A 27,754-nucleotide genomic window follows, 5' to 3' on the forward strand; every position below is an offset into this window, starting at 1 on the left:
TGTCCCCTCAGCCATGGCGGCTGCTAGCAGGTGAGGCCGGCGGCGGTTCTGGGGCCGCCTGCACGGCTCCCGTTCTGTGCTTGTGCGCGGCGCAGGGATACACCGGCGGGCGGCGGCGGCGCGAGGGCCCGGAGGGCGGGAAGTTCAGTTGGCTCCGCGCGCTGACAGGAGGGGCCGCGCGGGCGGGGGGCAGCGTCGCCGCCGTCACACCGGCCCCTCGGCGGGCCGCGCACCGCTGCTGCAGGTAGGGGGCGGCCGGGCCGGGGCGGGGCTGCGGGGGGCCCCGGGCGGGCGCGACTTGGGGGGAAGGAAGGGTGAACTCGGGGGTGAGGCGGCGGCGGGGTTCGGGGGGGATCGGGCCGGCCGGCCGCGGCGCTGGGGCTCGGGGCGCTGCCCGCGGTGGCCGCCTGCTTCCCGTCCTGCCGGCGGGAGCTGCGACGCGGCGGCCCCGGCCGCGCCGGTGGCTGTGGCCGCCCCGCTTGCAGACGCGGCCACACGGAGCGTGGGCTCGTAACGGTGGCGTGAACTTCGCTCTCTGCAGCTCGTGTGGCGTCTTTCCGTGGTAGGAGTTGGTGGAAGATGTGAATAGTGCTGCGGGTACGGAAAACCTGAAGACTGACGTTTCTTGTAACATACCGGTAAAGGCTTTTTAGGCGTAATGTCAAATTGGCCCTGAGGTGTGTTTTCTTGGGGCTTCTTTCTTTTTTTTTTTTCTCAACAATTATTTTCTCGTATGAAACCGAGCAAAAAATCTCAGAAGGATGACACTTCACCGCATTAGTTCTCCTGGTTTAGCTTGCTACTTTCAAATATATGATGCTTGCTAGTCCATTTTATATATGCTTTTTTGAGGATTGCTCGTACTTCGTGCTACAGTCATACATGAAAAGAATTGGGTACCTTGTTGTGCAAACGCTGCTGGTTTGCGTTGGGTTTTTGTTTTGCAAGTTACTGTTCTTTCAGCTTTCTTTGTACATGTGCACCGAGGTGCACCTGCCATCCTCTCAGCTGTATCAGCAGCCTGTCACAAAAGCCTAGAAACGCTGAACTTGCCTCCTTTTGAGCTGCCCTCCTGCGAATGCACCTTCTCAGTAATGTCACTATTTCCTCCTTTTTCATGAGGATACAACTATAATTAGTCGGTCCTTGCTTGCTTTAAAATCTAGTCAAAGAATTTCCACATATGTAAGAGAATGCATAATATTTAGATTTAGATGAGGAGGGGTGACTTTACATGGAAATAGTTTTAAGTTGTTTATGGGATGAAATATTGTATGTGTTGCCCCTGAATCTTTGCAAAGGCTCTGATGGGTAACAAATACCTATTGCACACATAAAAGTAGTATAAGCAAATTTACGCGAACAAGTGATGATTGCCTTTGCGACCCTGTGTAAGCATTAATTTCTTCACTTACGTAGTGTCTTCATCATCCCATTTATGCTCACCATAAGTAGTTTCCAGTTTTTTATACAGACAACCACATATTAATGGCACCAAGGTTCTGCTGTAAGTTGGAAAATGTCTCTTGAACAGAAGTAAGAAAAAAAAATTATTATATTGATTTACTTTCATAAACATGTAAAGTGTTGTTTGGATTTGGTTGAGTTATTTTTTTTGTTCTTTTACAGGCAGGATTCCTTATATTTGAAGATGCCACTCTTTGGGAATATTATTGTAATTAAACGGAATGGGACTGATGGAATTAGTTTTCCACTCACTGCAAGTTCTTGTTTATTTGGAAGGTGGGGATTAGTTGAGTACTTGCATAATCAAGATAAAAATATTGATATTTTCCCTGTAATTTTCTTTTAATACTTACTTGCAAAAATAAATGTTTATTTGTTTGTGAATGATGTACAGGGAAGGGAAGCCCATATTGGACTGGGGTTAATTGTAAGACTAGAAAGCTGAACTTAGTTTTTGTTGTTGCTTTTTGTCTTTTCCTTGCCAGAAGTACCTTTGGTTTGTGGTTCGTTTTTTTGTTTGTTTGTTTAATGTTTCTGGCCAAAGCAAATCTGGGGAAGGGATTAAAAGTAATACACAGTTGATGAGCAAGTGATGATATTCTTCTATTTGGAGACAGTTTCCAGATAATTGACTCGAGAAGAGAAGAAAGGTACATTGCTTATATTTGACTATCTTCATTACATCAGTGCTCATCTCAATTTTAAGTTCTCCAGAAACTCAGTTTGAATATGTGAACCAATATCTAGAATTAATATTAAAAAATAATTGGCACTTATACCAAATAGTTAGAACTTGAACCTTCTCCTCCAGTCTAGTCTTGAAACTCGCTTTGACTTACACAATTGAGTAATAGCGGTTTTTGAGCTTGATCCAGCTATTTTACATTAAAGGATAAATTCAATGTCCCTGAACAGTGTATGTGAAGACGTGACTAGATGATCCTAACATAAATTGGCTTCAAATAAAATGTTTTTAGTTCTCTTAAACTGGATCTGTTCAGCACTTTAGTGACTGATAGGTAACTCCTCTAACTGTAATTATTCATTCCGGAACCCGATTCCATAGTGAAAGTCTATGGGAAGCAATCCAGTGCCAATAATACTGTACTTTGGCTTCAGCAGAGCTGCCCAGGTGTTACTTAATGGTACAAATATGAATTTCTGCCACCTGCATCAGTGAGGTGTCAGGTACTTCAGTGAACAGTACCTCTGGTATGATAGCTGGTGTGTTTGACGCCTAAGACCTATCTCATGTCAAAAAGATTAGAGATTAGCTTAAAAGAAAGAATAAAAAAAAAGCGTACACTTTGAAACACAACTTTCACTTACTGATAACTTCTAAGAAGGTAGAAATAGCTATCCAGGTGAGACCAAAAGTCCATCTGCATGATACTCTTGTCTCTGAGAGCGATCACTAATGAATGCTTAAGAGCGTGTGCTGGCATTTTCTAAAAATACCCACAAGTCTTTGGCGACTTGCAAGCCAGGAAGCGAGTAATCTCAAGCCACCAGACATCTGTCATAGATGCGTCTCTTTTTGCTTGTTGCAAACCGCTTTTTTCAGAGTGTGGGTATTTCACATATTTTTTGTGTTAGGGATTCTCTGATGTTGTAGAAGTGTAAGCTTCTGCTATTTTTTGCTGCAGCTGAAAGACTTAGGTAGTTCATTTTCTTCATGTTACCAGATTTAAGGAAGTGTCATGCTGCTGTACAGTTATTAGCTGAAAAGTTGGGAAATCGCCTAACTCTACAGTAGGCAAATTTTTCTGGTTTTTGTTTGTCTTGTAACTCAAACTGTATTTTCACCCACAGGAGAACAGAATGTGATATTCGCATCCAGTTACCTCAGGTCTCAAAAGAACATTGTAAAATTGAAGTAAATGAAAACAAGGAGGTAAAGACACACATATCACATATTTTAATGATATGTACCTTGTATCATTGCATCTTTTCAGGCTACTGAAATATTTGTTTTATTTTTAGGCAATATTGACTAATTTAAGTACAGTAAATCCTACGCAGCTGAATGGTGGTTGTTTTCAGCAGCCTGTACCTCTGAAACATGGAGATGTGTTAACTATTATTGATCGTTCTTTCAGGTAAGTACCAATGACAAACTGCTGATGTCTCAATCCTAGAATGTGTTCTGTGGGCAAACAATGTGGAGAGCTTTGTGGACACAGGCCTTCATTGCTGGATAAAGATACAGAAAGTGGCTGTAGATAAATGGGAAAAATTAAAACGTCCAATTACCATCTTCAGAAACAGAAGTTAATCTTGTTTACTTTGTATTTTGTACTTTGTGTTAGTCTTACAAATCTTCAGGAGGCAGGATTGCTTAAAGATTTTTTTTTTTAATCACTTTTATATTACATTAGGCTAAAGCAATAAAGATAGTGTTGTCTGGAGAGATCATTTTTATCTTGTTACAAGGTTAGTCAGTTTTAGGGCAAAATTTAGAAATATTTTGGTGTAGTTAAAGCCTTTAAAATTTATGTGTGTGTATTGTTGGGAGTGGATAACTATTGCTGGGTTGTTTATCTTAATAATGGGATTTTAGTCATGAGCTGTTTGACAAAAAATGGTTGTCTTTTGAAATATTTCTTCCAGATTTGAATATCCTCTGCAGTCAACACCAAGAAAGGGGCGTTCTAGGTCTCCAAAAGATGAAACACTGCAGGTAATTCTGTGGCTGTAGGCTTATGTGTTACAAGTATATAGGTATTAGCAGTGATATTGTATTCTAATTCCTTGTTTTCTTATTAGGAATAATTTTTCAGCCAATGACTGCCCTTCTGTTTGAAAATACAAATGAACTCCTTCAGATAAATACCTTCTTTCATTAAAAACAAAAATTAATAATTTATTACTTATCAGTTTCTGGTAATAGGTACTTGATAATCTATGATGTTACTAATAAAGGTAAGCTATTAAATATTAATCCTTAGTGTCCTCGAAGAGAGGATGGAAACAGGAAATGCCGAGTGTGAGTGCTGGAAATCCTTGTACTTCAAATGAGGAAGTTTGCCTTGGAGAATAGCATTCTTTTTTTTTTCTTTTTTAAATAATCTATTGTTGTTCTATGTGCTAGTACACTAACATTGGAATTTATAAATATAAAACTAAGCCTATCTTTTAATAATTTATTGTCATTAGTTGCTTCTTTTGTTCTTGGTAAAGTTTTCTCCCTTCAAGAGCATAGTGTTAGTTTCAGAGTACTGTAGCTGTTGATACATTTTTTTTTTTTAATGTCATAATTCTCTTATTTAAATTAAAGTCTTCCACTAGGTCTGGTAAGGAAGTAAAATTCAAGTGTGCTTATATGTGTTCTTATGCTACAGCTGCTTTTAGAGCTTAATGATGTTAATGATAAAACAAGACTTAAACTCTTGCTATATAGGGCTTCAAATGTGTGTCAGTCAATGTTCTTATAGTTTGAAATATTCTAGGATTTCATCTGAATACTTCTAAGACTTCAGTAAACAATGCATGTATTTTTATAAATCTAGTGTTTTTCAATGTATAGTTGAAAGCTAAGCTTTAATTATTTGTTGCTCTGCTGTAATATTGTACAAATTTACAGGTTCTTCATGTTCAGCAGGTGGCAGAAATGGAGTTACTACACCAACAGACTCCAGGATCTAAAAGTCTTCATGTGTCAGGTTGGTACCTGTTTTATGGGGGCTTTGTTTTCTTCTTCCCCCTTCACTGTGTTTATTCATAGTGTAAGAGGAAAAACAAGGTCGAAAAGAGCAAAAGAAGTGCATTTTAAGACTTGTCAATCTGAGTACTATACACCTTGCTGTGTCAGCGTACTATCTCATCATACTTAAACGTTGTGATTTACCAAAACGAAGTACTGCTGAGAGAAATCAGTTTAATTGCATCCTGTCAAAGGCGCAGTAGCAGCCTGGAATTGGCAAAATCCATATATCTTGCTTCGTGATTTGTGCAAATTCAGTTTATGAAGTTTATAGGCAAGAAGAGAGTTCAGTACACCAGCTTTGCAAATGCAATGCAAATGTCAGTTGAAACTGATAGGTGAAATAAATGCCTATTAGATTTAATTCTAAGTGTCATTAAACAAGGATAATGTGGTACATTCACCTTTGTGATTAAAATTTACTTGTAGTTCTCTGCTGACCCAGAATACAGCTAGATCCCTTTTGAGCAAATACTGCATTATCTTATGTATTCTTTCCTAATAAATTGAAATGGGTATAATTTTGGAAACATATAGAAAGGGTTTATTTTGCTGATTAAAATAATCATTTACAATAGCTGTTTCATGTAGACCCAGTAAAATCTTCTAGAGGTACTAAATCTGGGTAGTTATAGATCATAGGCTGGTTAAATGCCCCAAATTCACCTTCCCATCCTTCTTGTCTTAAGTAACACTAATATCCATGGGAAGATACAAGGTTGGTTAGATGGAGGCTATTTGTCTAAAACCAGGTTTGATTTTTGTGACAAAGGTTAGTTCCGGTGCAAAAAAACCCCACACTGTTTCAAAGCGTTCCATTTCAACAGGTTGCTGTGAGTGCATCTGTATTGACAGGATTTGGGTAATAGGTTCCCCAACACTGTGCTACGATACAACAGCCTTTGCTTTTTGTTGTTCTGTGAATTTTAAGGGAACAACTTGTCAGCTCAGTAAAAAAACTATCCATGTGCTTGTCTGCAGTTGGGTAAAAAGTGTTCACAAAAAGATCTAATTTCCTGTTCTTTCCCATGTCTCTTTTTCTCCCCACTCGCTCCTTTTCCTGGAAGATAATTGTCAAGCTTTTCTTTGTATGTCAGAGTCTCTGCCTTCATCTTTGCTTGGATTAGTTCCCTTCACAATTAAGAAAAATCAACGTGTGTCACCATTTGTTCCATCAGGTATTCATGCTGACATACTGTCGAGAAATAGACCTTGTAGATGTATAGGTATACATAAGGCCTCAGCCTGTGGCTGAAAAAGGCACCTGTTCTCAGATGTACTCTTGTCAGCTTGCCTATACCCCTTGCTCTTGGAAAACACAAAGTGAAGCTTGCTGCCTCAAACTTCCTTGGATGCAGTTTACAGATGGCACACGTGCAGTCACTTGCTATGTCTCATCTGGGAAGCGACAGCTGTCCTTTATTGCCTAGCTTTATGCTAAAGAAGCATTGCCACAGTTCAAACAATGTAGCACACCTATGTAAATGCAGGATAAAAAAAACCTGGATTGGATTGTGGGAAGCTAATCTATATGGTTCAGTTCTGTGCTCATAGATCTGTATTGTGGCATCCCTGAAAGTTGTGTATGAGCTATTGATTCCAAAGAAAAAAGCGTGAAATGCCAAGTGCCTTACCTGAATGAATATGGGATAAATTCCAGATTACAAGGTAAAATTATGTTAAACATACTAATGCTTCTACTTTGAGAGAAATTGTTATTGTTAACAGAGCTTTATTTACAGTACTGTATCCTGGAGCCTGGTCTACTGCCTTGGGAGAGGAAAGGAGTGGATTTTTATCTGAGTTTATGGAACTTAGATTTGTAATTCTACAATTTTTAAGTAACTTTGCATCTGTATTACTTTGTTTTGCTTTGCTTGCTTTGTAGATGATGCTGAGTTTGAAGAAAAAAATGCCAATGAAATTAAACAAAGTACAGAGGAAAATACTTCCAAAGCTTTACCCATCAAACTGCAAACACCCAAATCTTCATGCAGAAAACATCAAATCATTACAAAGAAAAATGAAAAGTCTCCCTTCACTAAACTCTATGAGAAACTGAAATATGAGATTCAGGTGAAAAATTTCCTGTACAATGGAAATGCATCTCAAGAAGCTGCAAAAGAAGATGGTAAGAGTGTTCCGTTAGAACCAAGTGCTCAAATTTTATCATCAAGCTGTGTTCATGATCTGGGAAACCTGACTGAAGAAAAAGGAATAGGCAGAAGTGAAAAGATTGAAGAATGCAAAATAAAGCAAAAAGTTAACCGTTTAATGTTTAATGAGATCTCAGCTGCTGGATGCGCTACCAATAAGAGTTTTACCAGAAGTCCTCAAACTTCTGTTTCAGAGGAGATATCAAGAGATACTGGTAAAAGTCACTTGCAGGGTCATAAGGAACTAAGTCCAGCAGAGAAACCTAATGGTACTGAAGTTACGAGCAAACCCACTAAGGAAAATGATGGAAATGCAGCATTTCCACTGGAGCTATGCTCTGTAGAATGCTTGGATCATACAGATACAATTAAAACACACAGCTCTGCAATAGCATTAGATGAACAAGCACAAACAGCTAACATGACTAATGTTTCTGAAGTAGATAAATATCTTCTGTCTACACCAACACCCAGAAGGAAGAGTTCGCAGTCTCATTTCATATCGCCTACCAGAGAAACTAGTGGAATGAATCCTGTAAATAATGGTACTCCAACAACTCGACGACGTGTGTCATCGAAACATAAGTCTCTTTCAGAAATTTCAGCTGAAACTGAAAGAGAAGATTCAGTGAGCCGAAATGATAGCCTCAAACAACTGCCTTTGGCGGAAGATAAGTGCTTAAAACAAAGACAAAATAGTAAACAACATACACCAGGAAAACCTGTAGAAGAAGTAGTGCTGAAAGAAATTTGTGATCAGGCAAACTCTGTTAACTCAAAAGAGGGACATTCTGAAACTCCTGCCTCTCTTTCTAAATCCAGGAGTCCCAGAAGAAATAACAGACAAAATGACAAATTATCAAACAAAAGTGTCCATTCGGAGACACTAGCTTCCGAAGAGTTAATGTCAGAGCTGACATCTCCTGCTAGTCAGAAACCTGACTCTGGAAGAAGAAGGAGTAGGTGGAGGACCTCTGTACTGCTAACTGAAAAAGTACTGGAGGCAGATGCTGTTCAAGAACATCATAAGACTGCAGACGGAAAAGACAAGGCAACTGAAGAAGAGCTGGTCACGAAGGAGTATCACCAGAAACAAGATTTGGAAGATGCCAGTGTTATAAGACCTCGTAGATTGCCATCAATGAGAAGGTCTTCTGGAAGTGTTACTGCACTGAAAGACAATGAGGCTGTCTCAGAAGTGAATATTTCTGGCCTGTTGCCTGGAGAAGAATCAGGTAAATATGTTCAATCCCCTGCCTTGGTTTCGTGTGTGAGAAATTCTCGTAGCATTTTCATGAGAATTTTCTACTTGCATAAAATGTAGAAGGCATCACTGACATCAGCTCGAAAATATGTATCATGTATTTGACCATAATATCGTCATATTTGACCATAAAAATACACGATGATGTGTATATATGTTTTCTCAATTGGATCTATTTTTTCTTTAAGTTACTTTCTGATATGTTTCCAACTTTAAAATATACAAGTAAGCACTGTTTTCTATGTGGGTTAAAATGTTGATCTGGATTCTTATATAGAAATATTTTCAATTGTTATTTTTAGGCAAGACAAAAAGGGTATCTCGGAAGAGGAAAAGTGGTGACTTGTTACTTCAGCCTTTAGGAAACAGAAAGAGAGTGTCTTTTGGTGGTCAGCTAAGTCCAGAACTTTTTGATAAAAGTTTGCCTGCCAACTCGCCACTTAAGAAAGGTGCAACTCCTGCCAGACTGAGTTTACCGATGGGAAACTCGCCACGAGCTGTTCTGAAGAAGGCTCAGGGACTGAAGTGCTTTGCAGCCCAGGTAAACTTTAAGACTAATCAACTTGCTAGGACAATTAATGTGAACAGAATTTATATTTTCTAAGACTTCTAAAAAAATAATTACAAATTAGAAGCAAACCTTGTTGGATGTATGTTGGGAAGTGGAAATTTTAAGTACGAATAAAAAGGGTGTTAGAAATCTGCAAATTTTAATCAGCCTTTTTTTTTTTTTAACTTCTCCATTGTAAAAAAGGGTTCAGGTTACCTCCTACCTATATCTGCCTGTCTATACAGGAGGTGTGTTTTTATTCACATCACACACTATTGCTCATTCTCATGCATATGCAGGAGTATATTTCTGTATGTTTGTGCTTAGCAGCAGCGTCTACAAGCTCCAGTTTACCATAAATAACAGAAAACAGAACAGTAGGTTTTGGCAGACTGCAAGCTACTGCCACGTGGGTTGACTAGAAGCTTGAAAACATTTGCTGTTGATTTAAACCAGTTAAAATCTGCGTAGTTTACTTGATGCGAACAAAAATTTATTCGAGAGTAGAATGATAAATTCAGTTAACTTATTCAATTGAATTTGCATGTATCTTTTGAGACTGTTTTGAAATTTAAAACTTGTAACAAGTTTATTTTCAGAGAATAAAATTTAAGGCCTTTTCAAATGATCTGATGATATTTCACACTACTGTTCACTTACCAGAGATGTAAACCAGCATTTGTTGTTTGGCTATGTACTGTAACATTTTATCTTTATGTATTTTTTTTCTACTAGGAACTTTCTGAACATCGGCAGAAAGAAAAAATGTCACCAAAAAATTTGCCAGCCCAAAAGTCCCCAGCTGCCTCATCCCCTGCCTCAGGGAAGGCAACATCTAGATTTACTTCAGGCTCTCCAGAACCTTACACAAAAGGACGTTTCTCTGTTTCTCACATCACAGCACTGTTACCAATTACAGAAGAGAAGGATGCTGTTGCAGAAGACATGAATACAAAGGAGAAAACTGGTGCCTGGGTGAAAACATCTAAGTCTTCTGACGTTAACCAAGATGATAAAACCTTTTTAACAGCTACACCTGAGAAATTAACAAGTGCACAATTTGCTTCGAAGATCACTCCCATGAAGAGCAGAAGCGGAGCTCTAGCAGTTATCAATGCAAAAAGAAGAAGCGGTGCCTCTACTGCCAATTTATTAGGTGTATTTTAGCAGTTAATTTTTAATATTAATTTCAATGCTTTTAAATATCGTCACAAAACTGAAATAAGCTTATTTTGTTATTCAGAGGCTAACAAATGATTGGCATGTCTTCTGACAGTTGTTGTAAACAACTGGAAATTGCAGTGCTACATTCTCTCGTATTCATAAAGCAAATTACTAAAGCATATAAACCCATATATAGAACACAAATTTTAATGTTCAGAATTTGAAAAATGGTAGAATTAAGGTTCTGTGTGCAAGGTTAGTTGCAACAGTGATCCTTCAACTCCTTCCAAGTGCAAGTAGTATTGAACTAAATCAGATTATATCAGTTATATCCACTTTCATTTCAAACAGTGCAGTTTATAGCAATCTAGCTTCAGTTTGTTTTCCTTGTGCCTTTTTTATACAGAGTTCATAACCATTGTCCATGGACTGGTCTGCACTTAACTGCTGACAATGGTATATAACAGATATAGTTAAACAGGATGATAACTGGGTGTTAATTTGAATATTTTGAAGTTGAATATCTGAATTTGAATGTTGAGCACTGGTTTGAAACAGTTGCATTGGAAACATTATAATAGGGGAGCTCTGGTTCTTAAAACTTTTCTTTGAAGACTCTTACAAATGAAGTGTCTTTGTCATCAGTTTTCATAAGTTAAATAAATGTAACTCTTTGAAAGTCAAATTTAAAGCTTCCCATCAACACCACCACTGACCCAGGAATTTTTATTGCGCTCTTTTTTTTTTGTATTGGAATTTTAAAATTTTGGCCATCGTACAACATACAATGTCCCAATGATGATCTAATCATCATTATTATTACATGATGAGATAAAATCACAGACCTTTATGATACTTCCTGGTTAATACAGCTGAAAGTGGTATTAGTCTTCTAGGGAAGTGTGTGTGTGGGGTTCAGTGGCTTTGGTTGTTCTATTCATTTTAATAGAAGCAGTGTGCTTCACAAATATTAATGACATACCATTTTTCACCACCTCTCTGTAATGTATAAATGTTTTTTAATATTGGTGCATAATTTTCTTCTGCAATATGAAAAGAACATCATGATTCTTAAAAATTTTGGATGTCTACTGTGTTTCCAATACTTTATCAGATAATCTTCTGCTGCCTTGGCATTTTTCTACATATCCTGAACACCCTAGCAATGACAGCTTTAGGAAGTTGTTTTTATTTACAGACTTTCCCCAACTTGCACAGCAGTTCTGACAAGAGAATAATATCTTTTTCCTCAGGAATGGCATATTCCCCTTTTTAATCTCTACTAAAAATAATAATTTCTTTTATATGATTGCTGTCTTCTCATAGCCGATTTCTGAAGTAAACAAGGCTGATGTCCTACCAACTTACAGCTTCGTTTATTACACAGCTGTAACTAAATCCCTGGTTTCTGTGCTGTGTATGGAGTGATGTTGTGATAGAGGTAACTTTGGGAATTTTCAGAGTATGTCATAAGCAGTTACATAAAAAGAATTATGGAAAGTCTGTGTTGATTTAAGTGCTGAGAGCAGTATAAACAAATAGTTTACTGACTGAAATTTCTTGGGAAGGAGGTGAAAGAAAAGCTGGATACGTTTCACTTAGCAGCCATTCCTCTAATGTTAAATCTTGGGTCCCACCAAGTTTAATAAAGAATGAGACTGAAAGGCTTCATGGTGAGTTTCTATTAGGAAAAATTGTTTCTTTACAAAAAGCGTGAGAGTGCAGCTGGGTCAGCATTCAGGTCTAGGATCTAACACCTATTTGACACTGAAGCTTTTTGTTGTTTTGATGTGAAAAGCCATACTGGGTACTTGAATGCTTGTGAAACTTCAGCTGAAATTGGGTCTTCCTACAGAAGGCGTTTCACAAAGCGTTTCAGTAAAGGTATTGTCAGATGATACAACAACTACTTACCTATGCCTGACTGCAGCAAATCCATTAGAATCTTAAAGAAATAACTGTAAACTTCCATTTATACAGCCGAGAATTGAAATGGTTATTTCTCTTTTGCTTTCTAGTTGCAAAATCTTGGGCAGAAGTGGTAAAGCTAGGTGTCGTAAGACCACAGTCAAAGACTCGTAAAAAAAGTGTCCGTAAAGGAAGACCCCTGAAGAAGAAAACCCAGTCACCAAAGGTAGTATTTCTCTTTTTTCACATTTCTTTGGGATTTTTGCATAACCACAAAATAGCTTGTGTTTTGCTACAGAAGCTGGAAGCTTTTGAATTTCTAGCATCATGTTAAATGGGTGTTGATGTGTTTGTTACAATTTTTAAGGAAAGTAGATTTTATGTAAAAGGAATCTTTGTTTACTAACCTTTTTTTCCTTTTTTTTTTCTGTTAATTTTTTTTATTCTTTCCCTTCTACAGGCTCCAGAAAGAAAAATAAAAGATCATTTTAGTACAGGTCATGCAGAGTCACCTGCTACAATAGTTGTAGGTAGAGCTTATTGTACCACAGTCAGAGCAGCTGGACAGGTCCCTAAAGTTGTAAAAAATCCTATCTTGAAGCCAAACATGAATATGGACGAAAGCTTCACAGGTAAGTTTAAGTCTGTTGCCTACTCTGCCAACTATGTCATTCCTTATCAAAGCATATGCTCATTTCTCTGAATGTAATTTACAGGAATGACTGAAATGTTTCAAACTCCAGAAAATAAGAGTGGGAAAATGTTACCTTTGGCCACTGTTCAGAAGACTGATTTTACACCAACATGTACTGCAGTGGATACTTCTGAACTGCACACTCCTGAAGAATCTGGTATGTTTGTTATTTGAAAAGAAAGGGAATGTTTAGATAAATTTAGGGGTAGCAGTGTGGTGGTGTGTCTACTGCTTGAGACAGTGAGTAGTTTCAGCCTAGGCAGGCAGACTTGATGTATTGCGATGAAGCATCTGGCAACCTATAAAAGAAATAATTGATTTTTATCATGTATTAAAAGTTTTGTAGTTTCAGTTTCAGTTAATTTTTGAGTAGGTGTTATTTGTTGTATTTGGTGTGAAACTAAAATGTCAAAATACTGTTTCAGGCAAATCTTGTGCTGAAGCATGCGTTTTCTTAATCAGTTCTCTGGGTACATATAAATCCAGTGACAAGGGTTTCATGGTAGGGAGATGTTATTATGTAAACTTGCAGAAAAAAGTCTACTTACAATTTTTTTTTAAAAGTGTCAGGTTAGAAAGATTTATATGAAGATGCATCTTTTGCTAATAACCTTGCATGCCAGTCATTGTGTCCCTGTATAAATCAGAATTCTTTAAATTAAAATTGTTTTCTTGAGAATTTAGCAAAAATAAGCATCTACTGAAACACCAACAAAGATCAAGAGTAAATCCTTCAATATTTAAAATAATAATGGTTGAAATATATTTTGGTTTATTTCGGATGTGGTAGAAGATAAGCTTAGGGATAACGAACCTTGTTGCAACTTCAGAAGAGAGTTCAGTAAAAAGTCTTTTATTTGAAAGGGACTAGCAGAGTGATCTTTGCCTATGTGAAGATGTCCGTTATCAGCTGCTATTTATACTGTTATTTAGAGCTTTCCTTAAATTAGTGGGCCAGCCCTTAATCTTAGATTCTATATAATCTTAGATTCTATACACGTCAATCCTTTTGTACATCATGGATGCTTTAAGTCATAATTTAGGGAATATGGGTTGAAAAAAACAGCGTACTTCCTAATTCTGCTGGTCCAGGAATTTGGAAGGACTTGAATATCTTATGGTTAGTTAGGACTTGACACGATAGGGACTACAAAGGCAAGCCATTGTTAGATCCTACAAGCCTTGATTAAAAACACACCAGCAAACATGCCTACTTTAGTTTTAAGATGATGGTTTATGCTGTTAAAATCAACAGAGAGATTGTTTTAAGATTGAGATTATAACTGCAGTTAAGGATAAGGGACTCCTACAGTAAGCCTGTTCCTCCAGCCTGTAGTACTCTTACTTGTTACTGGCCTGCTGGTAGAGACTCATTAACTGCAACTCTCTGAACCTGATCGTCCAACCAGTTCTTTACTCTCAACCAGTTAGCCGTTCATCTAGCCTGTGGTGTTCTTGTTTGGGTACCAAAATACTGTGGAGACAGTGTTGAAAACCTTGTTAAAGTTGCATTACATAAGAGATTTGTGGATGAAAAGAGAGCAGTGCCTATTCTTTTTATCATAGAAAGTAAGTGGATTGGTCAGGTATGATTTTTCTTCTGGTAAATTGGTGCTGACTGTTCCCAATCACCCTGTTCTTCCTGTGCCCAGAAGTGTGTTTCAAGGACCTGCTCCACTATTTTTCCTGGGACCAAAGTGAGGGTAGACTTTCAATATTAAAATCTTAGTTTTTAGTATATTATTCCAGAAATAGCATTCTGGCATTATAGATTTAATCTAAATTGTGTTTCAGGAAGAAAATACAAATTCTTCTAAATGCTTCCGTGACTTGTTCTGACCAGGCTTTCTTTCATAACCTTTCTTTTGTTTCAGTACTTTTTTACTAGCCAAAGGAATGATAGCTGCTTCTATTGAGCAACAGCACAATTATGCTTGTTCTAATGCTCATGCTTACTGCAGTAGGAAATACCAAAAGAAAATGCATAGTTGGCACTAAACAGCCAAGGATAAGCACTTCGCTTTTTTCAAAGCTTTCCTCTTGATTATCCTTTTCTGCTATCCCAAGCAAGCAGGATACGAAAGAATCCAAGAAGTACAAAAGTCAGTGCCTCTATAAGGACCATAATGAGTATTTGTGAAAAGTGTTGTTCCAAGTAGAAGCTACATGCAAACTGTGAGTGTAGGTGGCCAATATTATTGCAGGACCTGTCTCCGTTATTTTTTCAGCGTTCTTGGGAGTCTGGAGAGGTCACAGTCAACTGGAAGCTGGCAAATGTCCCAATTTTCAAGATGGATAGGAAGGAAGACCTTGGTAATTATAGGCCTGCCAGTCTCACTTCAGTGCCTGGTAAAATTGTGGACATGGTTATTCTGGGAGTTCTCAAAAAACACTTGAGAGACAATGCAGTCATTGGTTATAGCCAGCATAGGTTCATGAGAGTAAACTCCCACTTAAGCCAAATTAATTTCCTTTTATGACAAGGTCACCCATCTAGTTGACCAAGGGAAGCCAAGAGATGTGATGGTTTGGGATTTTAGTAAAGCTTTTGATACTGCCTGTCACAGTATCCTGAATAAAACATCCAGCACACAGCTAAACAAGCCCATAATATGCTGGGTGAGTAATTGGCTGATGGGTCGAGCTCAAAGAGTTGCAGTACATGGGGTTACATCAGGCTGGCGGCCAGTCACCAGTGGTTGTCCCCCAGGGCTTAATTTTAGGGCTGGTGCTCTTTAATGTGTTTATAAATGAACTGGACACAAGAACTGAGTGTACATTAAGTTTGTTGATGATACTAAACTAGGAGGAGCCGTGGACTTCCTTTGGGGTAGACAGGCCTTACAGTGAGATCTCAACAGACGAGAGAGCTGAGCAATCACCAAATGTATGAAATTTAACGAGCAAATGCCAGATTCTCTACCTGGGATGGGCTAATCCTGGTTATACATACAAATGGGGAACAACAGGCTGGAAAGTAGCCCCTTGGAAAGAGATCTGGAGGTTTGTGTTGATGGCAAGAGTCAACAGTGTACTCTGTCAGCCAAAAGGGCCAACCGTGTCCTGGGATGCATCAAGGGAGGTTGTCCTACTCCGCACCGCACTGGTGTGGCCCCACCTTGACTTCTGTGTGTAGTTTTGGGCGCCTCAGTATACAAAAGACATTGAACCATTGAGAATGTGTCCAGAGAAGAACAACCAAGACGGTGAAAGGCCTTGAGGGCAAGACTTACAAGGAGGAGCTGAGGTAGCTTGGGTTGTTCAGCTTGGAGAAGAGGAGTCTGAGGGGTGCCCTGGTTGCAGCCTACAACTTCCTTGAGTTGGGGGCAACAGAGGGGAAGGTGTTGATCTCTTCTCTCTGGTGATCAGCGATAGGACATGAGGAAATGGAATATGGGTGTGTTGGGGGAAGTTCAGGTTGGACATTATTAAAAGGCTCTTTCCTGAGAGGGTGGTTGGTCACTGAAACAGGCCCTCCAGGGAAGTGGCCACAGCACCAAGTCTATCAGAGTTCAAGGAGCATCTGGATGACAGTTTTAGTATATGGTTTATTTTTAGGTGGTCCTGTGAGGAGCAGGCAGTTGGACTCAATGATCTTTACATGGGTCCCTTCTAACTTGAGATATTTCATGATACAAATTTTACAAATATATCTTGTAATTTTTTCTTCCTTGGTGTCGGAAGGATCAAACATACTTTAATGTGAAAGTTTCTGATTTATGTCTGGTATTGCTTCAAAACAATGGAAATTGCAATAAAAACCTGACACCACTAGAAATCTTAAGGACAACAGAAACCAGGGTTTTTATATCAAATTAAATAAGAAAAAATGATCAAAATTTTTATAGTCAGTTTTTAAAGTGTATGCTGTGCTTTGTAGAAGCTAATTACCAACTCAATTGCTGATGTACCAATTTGGTTTGTAGAAGGCTCTGACTGTTTGAATTACTTAGTTATACAGCAATTAGAATTCTTGGATTTTTTGCTTAATTCTTTTTTTCAAATTATGTAAATCTACTACTTTTTTTCAGGAGAGATGATGGTGTCACCGTTAAATAGTTCAGATGGTTCAGAACAGAAACAAGATAGTCCAGGCATTTCTAGCTTTCTGAGAGGAGAGTCTCTAAAGTCTATGTTTGATGCAATATCTACAAAAACTGAAAAAAGAAAATCTATGCTGGAAGAAACTGTTAGTGTGGATAATTTGTCAATAATTCCAGAAAAAGAAGCATCTCGGGTGAAATCAGGAAGTAAAAGGAGGACCTCAAAGCAGAAGCTGAAGCCAATTGAGGCCATGTCAGACATCAAGCAGCTTTTAAGGACCCCAGAGCAAAGTTCTGAACCCGTAGAGGCTTTGTCAGGCATCAGGCAGCTCATGGAGACCCCAAAGCGGAAGTTGGAGCCCGTAGAGGCTTTGTCAGGTATCAAGCAGCTCATGAGGACCCCGAAGCGGAAGTCGGAGCCTGTAGAGGCTTTGTCAGGAATCAAGCAGCTCATGAGGACCCCGAAGCAGAAGTCTGAGCCCGTAGAGGCTTTGTCAGGCATCAAGCAGCTCATGAAGACCCCGAAGCAGAAGTCTGAGCCCGTAGAGGCTTTGTCAGGCATCAAGCAGCTCATGAGGACCCCGAAGCAGAAGTCGGAGCCTGTAGAGGCTTTGTCAGGCATCAAGCAGCTCATGAGGACCCCGAAGCAGAAGTCTGAGCCCGTAGAGGCTTTGTCAGGCATCAAGCAGCTCATGAAGACCCCGAAGCAGAAGTCGGAGCCCGTAGAGGCTTTGTCAGGCATCAGGCAGCTCATGAAGACCCCGAAGCAGAAGTCGGAGCCCGTAGAGGCTTTGTCAGGCATCAAGCAGCTCATGAAGACCCCGAAGCAGAAGTCGGAGCCCGTAGAGGCTTTGTCAGGCATCAAGCAGCTCATGAAGACCCCGAAGCAGAAGTCTGAGCCCGTAGAGGCTTTGTCAGGCATCAGGCAGCTCATGAAGACCCCGAAGCAGAAGTCTGAGCCCGTAGAGGCTTTGTCAGGCATCAAGCAGCTCATGAGGACCCCGAAGCAGAAGTCGGAGCCCGTAGAGGCTTTGTCAGGCATCAAGCAGCTCATGAGGACCCCGAAGCAGAAGTCGGAGCCCGTAGAGGCTTTGTCAGGCATCAAGCAGCTCATGAGGACCCCGAAGCAGATGTCTGAGCCCGTAGAGGCTTTGTCAGGCATCAAGCAGCTCATGAGGACCCCGAAGCAAGAGCTGGAGACTGTTACAGATGAAATTACTGATGAAAGGTTGCTGAAGGCACCAGTACAAGAAAGGGGTGCAGTAAAAGATGTGGCAGGTGTTACTTTAATCAAGAAAAGTCCAAAGGTGAAATATCAACCAGTAGAAGACATGATTGGGGTCAGCCGTATTTTCAAGACACCAAAGGAAAAAGTTGAACCTGTAGAAGATATGTTTGGTATTAGCAGATTATTGAAGACTCCAAGAGAGAAGCATCAACCAGTTGATGATTTTGTGGGTCTCCAAAGGCTTATGGCAGAACCCAGGGGAAGATGTTCTGATTCTGAATTGGACTATGTTGGAGTTACAGAAATGTTTGATATACCAGAGGAAATTAAGGTAAAATACTTTATTTAGCTTTTGGAAGGAATGTATTTAGACTTTAAAGCCTGTGGTTGAAATGGATTCTTTGGCCTCCTAGTATGACATCTTGTATGTTACAGCACTTCAAGTATGTCATGCCCATAACCTCCAGAGGAAGAGATACTTTCTAGAAAAGCACCTCATGTTGAACTTGTAAACCTGTAAAGATGGCATATTTTTTTTTTTTTTCTTGGTAGCTTTGTCCCAGTGAATACTTCCCACTAGAAGACCTAAGTTATTACAAATTTGAATCTTGGCACTTTAGGTTTTTCTGGTCATTTGTTCCTGTTATGTTTAAAGCACCCTTTAAGGTGCTTACAGACTACAATCAGATTCTTTCTCAGCCTTCCTTTTCATAAGCAAGACTTTTTATTTTTTTGTACAGCTGCTTCCTACCCTACAGATTAAATTTTAACCTCTCTTTTTCTTTGCACATCCAAAACTGTTGAGATTTTGACAAAACGTGTTTCCATATGGTTAGTTGATTGCTCTCTATGCCCCTAAGTCTTTCCTTCATTGCTTCCTAAATGGATGCCTATTTTATAGAGATAGCTCTATCACTGTACATTTGCCTGTGTTAACGGTTTTGGTTTTTTTAAGGAATCCTGTCTAAGTAGTTACTGAGGTTGCTCTGGGTTACCTTTCTGACCTTATAATTCACAGTTCCATCACACTTGCAATTGTGAATTTTATTAATATTTACCCTTATGTTCATTCCCACATCCATAAGTAAAATGCCGAATATCACTGGGCTTAGTACTTGTCAGTGCAGAACTAGGATAAAACACTACAAAACACTCAAATAATTCAGCTTCAATACCCCAAATTCCTTTTGAGCACTCATTTAGACACTTTTCAGCCAATGTAATTAATACTTTTTTAACTGTGCAGTGTTTGTTATCTTACTTTAAAAACTGCTACAGCAGCTTAAATGGCAAGTATCAAGTTTGGTATATTTGTGTGCTAATTTCAAATACGTGGGTGCAGTTATAAAACTAAGTTAATTTCTTTTTTAGAGAACAGTATTTGACAAATTTTTTTTCAAATATTACTATGTATTTTTGTATTGGTTGGTTCCATTATTTCTTGTCCTGTCCTGTCAGACATGTATTTATTGATTATTGTTTATTCCCTTAGACCAAATCAGTAAGTGTTACGGATTCTAAGCAAGAAGATACTGCACCTCTTTGTACTAATTCCAGTCATGAATACGGTAAGTATAAATACTCTTAACTAGAGGAACTACAAATATATAAGGTAATATATGGCATTATGAAGTTTTCACATGTTCAAAAAATTCTGAAATATACAGTTCGAAGCATGCATAGCCCATGGAATTTGTGCAGTCATCTCTAATGAACACCAGCTGCTGGGATTCTATTGGTGTATAGAAGTAAAAGTAACAGTAACAGTGTAGTAGTTTGTTGGTGCAGTAATATGGGCATCTCCAAACATACCAGCGTAAAAAAAAACACCATGCTGATGTTAACATCTCAGCTTAAAACTAACTTGCTTTGCAAAGTCTTTCAAGAACATAGCTTAAACCTGCCTACCAAATAAACCAAACATCTTTGGTCAGAAACCTGGCCCTTAATCTAGGACTTGGTTAAAGTCTTAATTTATTTATTTTTAAATTAAGAATATTAAGTGTGATTTATTTGAGAAAGATGATTGTTAGGAAAATCAAAACTCATAGATATTACTTTGATCAGACATAGTAATATTTAACTTCTGTTTGTGCTCTTTTCCATGTAAAAACTTTGAATGGGGGGGGAAAAAAACCCAGATGTTTTAGACAATGAAAGAAATATTCCACAAGGTAAAGATTCTCGACAGAAGGAATCAACTTGTGAAGACCAGACCACCCAGATACTAACAAGGGGCAGATCAAGGAAGACAACACAGCCTACTTCAGCAAAGCAGTGTGAAAAGGATTTGAATTTAAAAGAACTGCAAAGTTTGGGGAAAAAGAATACCCAAGAAGAGATGGGAGAGATCAGTAATTCGACTTCGGGAGCAAAAAATGAAGGAAGAAGAACAAGAACAAACAGTCTCATACAAGAAGAAATTGTTTCAAAGCACCCTCTTCAGGAAAAAGTTGTGGTTGTTCAATTTGTGGAATCACATGGAGCTACTCAAGGACCAGGAAGAGGTAAAAGGGAAAACCCGAAGGAGATAAGACATCCAAGTGAGAATCTTGAATCTTGTAGCAAAGATTCTTCAGTGCTACAAAAAGAACCTGATAATATGAAACAGGCATTGCAGGAGTGTAGTATCAATGACGTATTATCAACTGAAGATGATCCAGCCATAAAGACAGCAAATGTATCCAGGAACATTCAAAATGAAAGTTGTCAACTGCAAACAGGTTTAATAAAAGGTGAAAACAAATCTAGTGAAGGTGGTGTAGAAGACAGTGAAGAAATGTTTCTGTTGCCTGGGAAGAGGTCTAAAAGAGTAAAAGAAAAAGAAAACACAGAACCAGTGGTTCTACCTAAAAGAGGAAGAGCTAAAAATAGTGAAGTTAAACAAGCTTTTTCGGAGGACCTTCATGAGACAGCAAGGAAGCTTCGTAGTGATCTATCAGCGAAGATGATAAAAACAGATGAACAGGCTTTTGACAAAGATACTGAGACTACTACAGCAGAAGAATCTGAAAATGGAAGTAAACATGAAATAAAGATAACAGGGAAAAGGGTAAAGTCTTTACGCAGTGCTAGAAAACACTCAGTTGAAGTAAAAGCAGATGTTTGTGGGATGGCACTTGAAAATATACAAAATATTCAGAAAAACGAGGAAACTGAGACTGATACTGAGACACAATCACATGTCAAAAATAAGATTAAAGTATCTCAGGGAGATGAAACAGATAATGCTCAGGAAAGCACAACAGAGGCATCTCAAAGATTAAAGGCAGAGTCACCTGGAGAGATAAACAAAATGCCAGTTACTGCTCTCAACTTGGAAGCAAACAGAAGTGCAGTACAGGGAACAAATAGAACTAGAAACAGGAGAGGCAAAAAAGACTCTTTGGAGAAAAAGGCTGATGAATTTGCTAAAGATGTAAACAACCTAGAAATAATGACTCCCATCTTGAAGTCAGAAATGGAAATGGACAAATCTCTCAAAGATTCTTTGGGCTTTGTTTGTGGCAAGAATACATACCAAGTCATGAAGGATCAGAACAGCCCAGCTGCCACATCAGTACCTGCTGCAAACAGTGACAGTCTTGCTCTTTGCCCTGAAAAGCGGACAGGAAATGAACACAGAATACTTGAAGCAAAGCAAACTGAAATCCTGCAAGAGAATCAAGCACAAAAAAATGGAATGGCATGTAGAAGAGGTAGAAGTAGAAAAGTAAATTTTGAACTTGAAGTCAGTTCCAGAGCAGTTGGAGGAAAAAGGAGTTTGCCTGGGAATGACAAAGGAATGACTTACGAAGGTGGTCAACATGAGACTTCAGAATGTCCTTCTTCACAAGTAAGGAGGAGCAGAAGAAAGCAAGTTGATTCCGTTCCACAAATAACTTGTTCTGGCTTTGTGGAAAAACAAACATTAATTGCAGATCATAGTAAAGTTGAGGCTTTTGTAAAGGAGCAAGATTCAGCTTTGGAAGCTACTCCCTCTTCAATGGAAGATAATCCACTGAGACGAGAGGTTGCTGCAGTATCACAGACATCTAGATCTCTTTCTATCAGAAAAAGACATGGGTTGCTAGAAGGTGATGATAAAAAGATGACTGTGAGAGAAGATCAAAATCCAGCTTTGGGAAATAAAACTTCACAGACAAAAGCAAATGCGTCAGCAAGGGGCAAAAGGAAAACAATTGATCCAGCAACAGAGGAAAAACGTTCATCTCTCCGGAGAAAACGTGGCTTGTCAGAAACCGAGAGTAAAGAGGAGGGTGCTAATGAAGCACAAAATATGTCTTTGGAAACAGTGTCCTGTGCAAAAGAGAAGCCATTAGGAAGGGGCAGAAGGAAAGAAACTGCTCTGACGTCACATACAACTAATTACATTTCTCTTCGAGGAAAACACGGTTTGCCAACAGATAATGGTAGAGTAGAAGTTTCTAAAGGTGTTCCATTAGAAAATTTAAGTTCATCTGTAAAAGAAAATCAACTGAGAACACGCAGAAGGAATGAAATTGCTCTCTTGTTAGAAGCCTCAAATTGTACTATTCAGGGGAAACAGGACTTATCAAAAGAAAGTGGTAGAAATAATAATTACAGGAAAGCAAAAAATCTGGTTTTGGGAAGTTCTGCTTCCCAAGAAAAAAATGATCTGTCAAAAAGGAACTCAAGGCAAGCAACTACTTCGCTGGCTGTTAGTTCCATCTCACTTCGAGGTTTGCCAGAAGATGGTAAGAATGAAACTCCTGAAGAACAAGAGAATGTACTTTTGGAAGGAGCTCCATGTGCAAGAGTAAATCCATCAAAAGCAGACAAAAAGAAAACAATTTCTTCCAAATCTGAAGAAACTAGTTCTGCTTTTCTCAGGGAAAAACCTGGCTTGCTGGAAGGTAGAGGTCAAAGGAAAATTCTTGAAGATGAAAATACATCTCTAGAAAATAATTCATCCCAGGGAAAAACAAGGCAATTGAGGAATAGAAGGGAAAAGGTAGAATTCAAATCAGAGGCAGCTACTTCTACTTCTGTCTGTAAAGAGGGTGACTTGCCAGAAAACAGTAACACTTTGGAAACTCAAAATGTGTGTTTGACATCCACTGGTTCCAAAAAAAATAATCAGTCTGGAAAAGGAAAAGAGGTTAACCCTATACAACAGGCAACTTCCACCTCTCGCAGAAGAAAGTGTCAGTTGCCAGAAGATGACTTAGCATCCAAAAAACTAAAATCAGGTGAGGCAAAAATTTGCTTTTTATTTTCTATGTATAGCTAAGTTATGTATAGAGACAACAATAATGTGTACAAAATTCTAATATTACTGTGGGCTGCCATGCTTTTAATGTAGATGGAGTAGGTCTTCAGTGTGGCAAGAATACTTTAAGTAAATAAAGTTTATGTTATCTTATATAAACAAGATATTTTTTTCCCTAAGTAGAAGGGACTGGTTTTATGGGATATGACACATACTCGTCCTCTGGGGTATTCAAATGTCTTCATAATCTTCTATAATACATTTTTTTTCCTCAGTCAATACCAATAAATCATAGTTCAGAGTAAATACAGCAGCTAGCTTACATGCAGAAGGTGGTAATGACAGAACATGATAATCACGTGTTTGTAGCACCCGTTGTTCATCTTGTATTCTCCTAAATACAGTCCAAGGTCCTGTTTTCCAGATCTCCAGGTTTTGGAGAACCTTTACCTAGTTATCAGCTGTTTTTTGAAGTTGATGTTAGAAGACCCTGAAGCTGTATTTGAGCTAAAAAAGACAGCAAAAGTTGCATGCGTCCCCCACTTCTTCCTTTATTTTGCTTTCCCCAAGCCAATAGAACTCTTGCTGCAGACATCTAGAATATTCCCTGGAATTTTCAGCTTGATATGATGTAACTTAAAAACTACCATTATGCACTTAGAAAGTATTATCAAATAAATGTATGCGAATGGAAATAACAATGATTCTTTAGAGCTACATATTGAGGGATTTCCTGCCAGATTGTGTTAAAAACCTTATTATGATTTGACACATGCCTTTCGTTTAATTTCTCTTTGGCTCTTTCTCTTTTCTATAGCTTGTGCTTATCCTCATACAAGATGCATGTCTCTTTGCCATATATCTATCTTGGTTTATTAAGTTGTCTTGTTTCCCTTTGCACACTTGCTAGTTCCTGCTTCCTGATACAGTTATATTTACTTGCAAATGATTGATCTCTTCTGATGCTTTACTACCTGCCTGGATAGTTTCTCTTCCAGGCAGGTTGTCTTTCCCTGGATCTTAGAGTCTGTTTATATGTCTGATGGTTGGGTTGATGCTTATCTCTTGGAGCAGCTTAACTTTTCTGTGCTATCTAGATGCTTACATAGGTGTCTAGTCATTTCTTTACAGGTAAAAGCCTGACTTTCCAGCTTTATCTAGACGATAAAACAGTTACTACATATTAATTTTTGCAGGATTTTTCTTTGGTGTTGCATATGTTTTAGTTTTACATATCAGTAGAAGGAATTTTAGCTAAAATGGTAGCTAATTGGTTTTTCTGCTCTCATTAATGTTAACCTACTTTCAGAAATAGCTGTAAGTCCTTAGGGATCTATCTTAAAGGATATTGGATGTGCAGAAGTATGGGGTTTGTATCTTGTTTGTTGAATTCATAGAAATAAGTTTTGGAATGTAGTCGTTAAGGACATTTCCTTTAAAAATGTAACTGAAGATTGAATTTGGTTTAAAATGTTTGATTTGTGACACAAATTTACAGTTAATTTTTTTTTGTGTACAAATAGAGAATGATGAAGATAGATCGCTACAAACAGGAAAAAGGAACAAAACTAAAGAAGATGTAAGGGTGACTCAGGCTGCTGGAGGCACGGACAGGAAGACAAGATCAAGTGCAAGAACAAGAAAATAGTCTTAACAGTCACAGACTGTTTTTAAATTTTTAAATCAATTCAGTAATTGAAATTCCAGGGTTTTTTGATGTGAACTGATTTGCATTCAGATTTTAAGCTCAGATTTTGTAAAATAAAGAATTATAGTATTATAAAAGTATATTTCGTAACATGTTTACAGATACAGCATAGGTATCTGTTTTAATAGATCTGTCTTATGTGTAGCAGTTCCTAAACTGTGGGGTGCTTGTGCAAAACTGCAAACAAATCTATTTATCCCCCTTTCTCTTTTAATCAGTACAGCAGTCAGGAAGCCATATTAATTTACTGTCAGTTTAGTCAAGCTATTTTCTGCTTAAATTTTCTGGTGCGTAAGCCTTATTTTTCATTACAGTTCTGTAAATATTATCTTGAAGTATAGATATATTAGCAGAACTATTATATTGACATTTAGATTATTATTTTTTAAAAAAAATAAGTTCATTGTACTGAAAAGTGCAGATTTGTAAGTCATTAAATTTGTAAACTGTCTGGGACTTGTGTGTTTTGTGTTCTTAAGAACAGTTAAGAATGTGTAATTACTACAGTGTATTTCAGAGATTCATTCTTTCTAGCCATGTGGCACACTTTTGAAAGTGTTTCATGGCTCTTGCGCAGCACAGGCGCTTCCCTTATAAATATGGCCGGACTGTGCAGCACTTCGTGTGTAAGTGTCAATAAGAGAGACAGGAGTAGTGAGTGAAGTTGTGATGTTGCCCCTTTCACAGAGTTGCAATTAACGTGGAGTAGCTAGTGTGGTTTGGAGACCGTTTTGAGATCAGTGCATGGATAATAGCAGTGTGCATCTGTCTGTAAGACTGGTGGCTTCCTGTTACTGTATTAAATGCAGAAAGGGAGAAGATTAATCTCTGGCATCTAACTTCTGTGCACTCTTAAGGCCAGATTTAAAAGTCTACATTTTTACGTAGTCTGAGGGGGCTACATGTTTCTACAGAAGGGCAGTTGAATGCTATGTTCAGATGTTCTTGTCACCAATTTTAGGGAATGATCGTGAAAGGCCCTTTCTTCAGGTGAGTTCATGCTTCTAAAGTCTGTTCTTTTTCTTCAGAATTCAAAACTGATTAAGCAAGGAATGCATTGGATGCTGTCCAGATGTTCAGTGCTCAGATCTAATATGATATTAAGATTTATTTTTTAATTTAGGTGGGGTTGGGTTTTTTAATATGTGGAATGTGCCATGTCCATATCCATATTTTTTTTAATGCTTTGGACATTTAATCCTGTTATGCACTTATTTTTTTTCTGTACTTCAATTCTAGTGTGTAGGTTTTAAGTGTAAGATACTGTAGATCCAGTCATTTTCAAATTAGGTCTATTGCTTCCTGCATTGTTTGCTCTACCATAGTTACATGCTTTCCACTGAGCAGCACCAGGATGGTCTGATCCTCTTGAAATAGTAGTAACTCCACAAGCCGTTTTTGTGATTAGAGGCAGCACTTGGTGATGGTTATTGCTTTAGGATTGAGGAGTCTTGGTTTTATTTCAGCCTTCCAAATGCAAGGAACATGTATACCCAAAATGTTTAATTGCTCTATGGCACAGGATTTGCGATCGTCCCAACTTTCCAGTCATTAAGCCTCACACGTTTTATCACAGCAACAACTGAAGTAGTAGGTCTGGTGTTAAGAGTTTTTCAGAACCATACCTGTTTTATTGGATCTCTACTCATAAGTCTCAGCATGCTAAGCAACTTCTCCAGTTTCCTCTTGCCCTACAAAAGTGGGGTCTTTTTCTCCTCATGCTTGGTTCATGGCTCTAAGTCTGTCTAACCGCTAAACACTCCAAAACACTCCCCTTCACGAAGCTATTTCTTTATCGGCCTCTACTGGCTGCTTGCTAGAAGTATCCCCTGTTGTTTTCAGAGAAGCCCAGACTAACCATTGACTGACAGAAGGGAAACGGGACAAAGTAACTCTGCATTTGTAACTCCTTGAAGTTACCGTACAGGGGATCGCTTTGCCACCACTATGGTGCACATTAGGATATTAAAAAAAGCCTGCAACGCGTAAGTGTTGCAGACACTGCGGTAGGTTTAAATCTCTGAGCTGTGCTATTGCTTGAAAGCTGTGCTAAAAGGAAGATTTTTATTGTTAGCATTGATGTTCCTATCCTTTCTTACCCAGTTTTTCCTAGCATCTGAGATTCTAATCGAAAAGAGGGTCACTGTTGTCTACTAGCTGAAATTTTTGCAGAAGATGGCTACATCTCAGCAGAGAACAAAGGGAAGAATTAGTGATGTGCAGTAATAAATGGCAACATGCAGAGAAATTGAAATGCTGAAGGTAAATGGATTCTGTGTGATGCTTATGTATTTGCCATTGTATTAATCTGTCCATCTGTTCAAGAGGATATTTCTATCTGGAGTATTCTCATTTTCGTTGGCATTCATCTCCTCAATAAATCATTTATGCATTTGTTGTATCCTGTTCACTGATGCATCTGAACAAAGGTTTCTTCTCAGAACTTGGTGTTTCTGCTCAACTGCTGCTCAGCTTTCACATTTACGTATCACCAAGCCATAAGGAGGTTTTCCTGCTGCATATCCTGGTTGCATATATACAGCAAGCTTCCTTATTTTGGCTTGGTAGCCTTCGCTATGAAATGTGGATATAAAAAGGAAACGCAGTAATGCTTTAACTTCTTCAGGCTTTTGATG

At 38.4% G+C, this 27,754-nt stretch overlaps 1 protein-coding gene across 2 annotated transcripts; it reads left to right on the forward strand.

Annotated features, from left to right (window-relative positions):
• The first annotated feature begins 146 nt into the window (after window positions 1-146).
• On the forward strand, window positions 147-27,519 carry MKI67 (marker of proliferation Ki-67). Of its 2 annotated transcripts, none has more exons than XM_040605393.1 (18): window positions 147-244; window positions 542-638; window positions 1,630-1,743; window positions 3,280-3,361; window positions 3,451-3,566; window positions 4,078-4,147; window positions 5,051-5,129; window positions 7,059-8,561; window positions 8,893-9,131; window positions 9,876-10,296; window positions 12,323-12,438; window positions 12,673-12,844; window positions 12,929-13,063; window positions 16,938-18,037; window positions 18,098-18,508; window positions 19,670-19,745; window positions 20,319-23,390; window positions 24,934-27,519. In XM_040605393.1, exons 3-18 carry the CDS (start codon window positions 1,652-1,654, stop codon window positions 25,056-25,058), a joined length of 7,809 nt encoding a protein of 2,602 aa, XP_040461327.1. In that variant the 5' UTR covers window positions 147-244; window positions 542-638; window positions 1,630-1,651; the 3' UTR covers window positions 25,059-27,519. The 2 variants fall into 2 exon arrangements, with proteins under 2 accessions (XP_040461327.1, XP_040461326.1); XM_040605392.1 differs by having other exon boundaries at window positions 148-244; window positions 542-677; window positions 16,938-18,069; window positions 18,130-18,508.
• Window positions 27,520-27,754: the final 235 nt, after the last annotated feature.

Source organism: Falco naumanni, chromosome 9 (assembly GCF_017639655.2).
Source record: "Falco naumanni isolate bFalNau1 chromosome 9, bFalNau1.pat, whole genome shotgun sequence".
In the NCBI taxonomy this organism is placed as follows: Eukaryota; Metazoa; Chordata; class Aves; order Falconiformes; family Falconidae; genus Falco; species Falco naumanni.

What these genes read in the sequence shown, in the direction of transcription:
- MKI67 (XM_040605393.1), top strand. Translation starts at nt 1,652, where the DNA reads ATGCCACTCTTTGGGAATATTATTGTAATTAAACGGAATGGGACTGAT. An exon ending in AAGTAAATGAAAACAAGGAG is followed by an intron (nt 3,362 to 3,450) that starts GTAAAGACACAC and finishes TTTTATTTTTAG; the next exon opens with GCAATATTGACTAATTTAAG. An exon ending in CAAAAGATGAAACACTGCAG is followed by an intron (nt 4,148 to 5,050) that starts GTAATTCTGTGG and finishes ACAAATTTACAG; the next exon opens with GTTCTTCATGTTCAGCAGGT.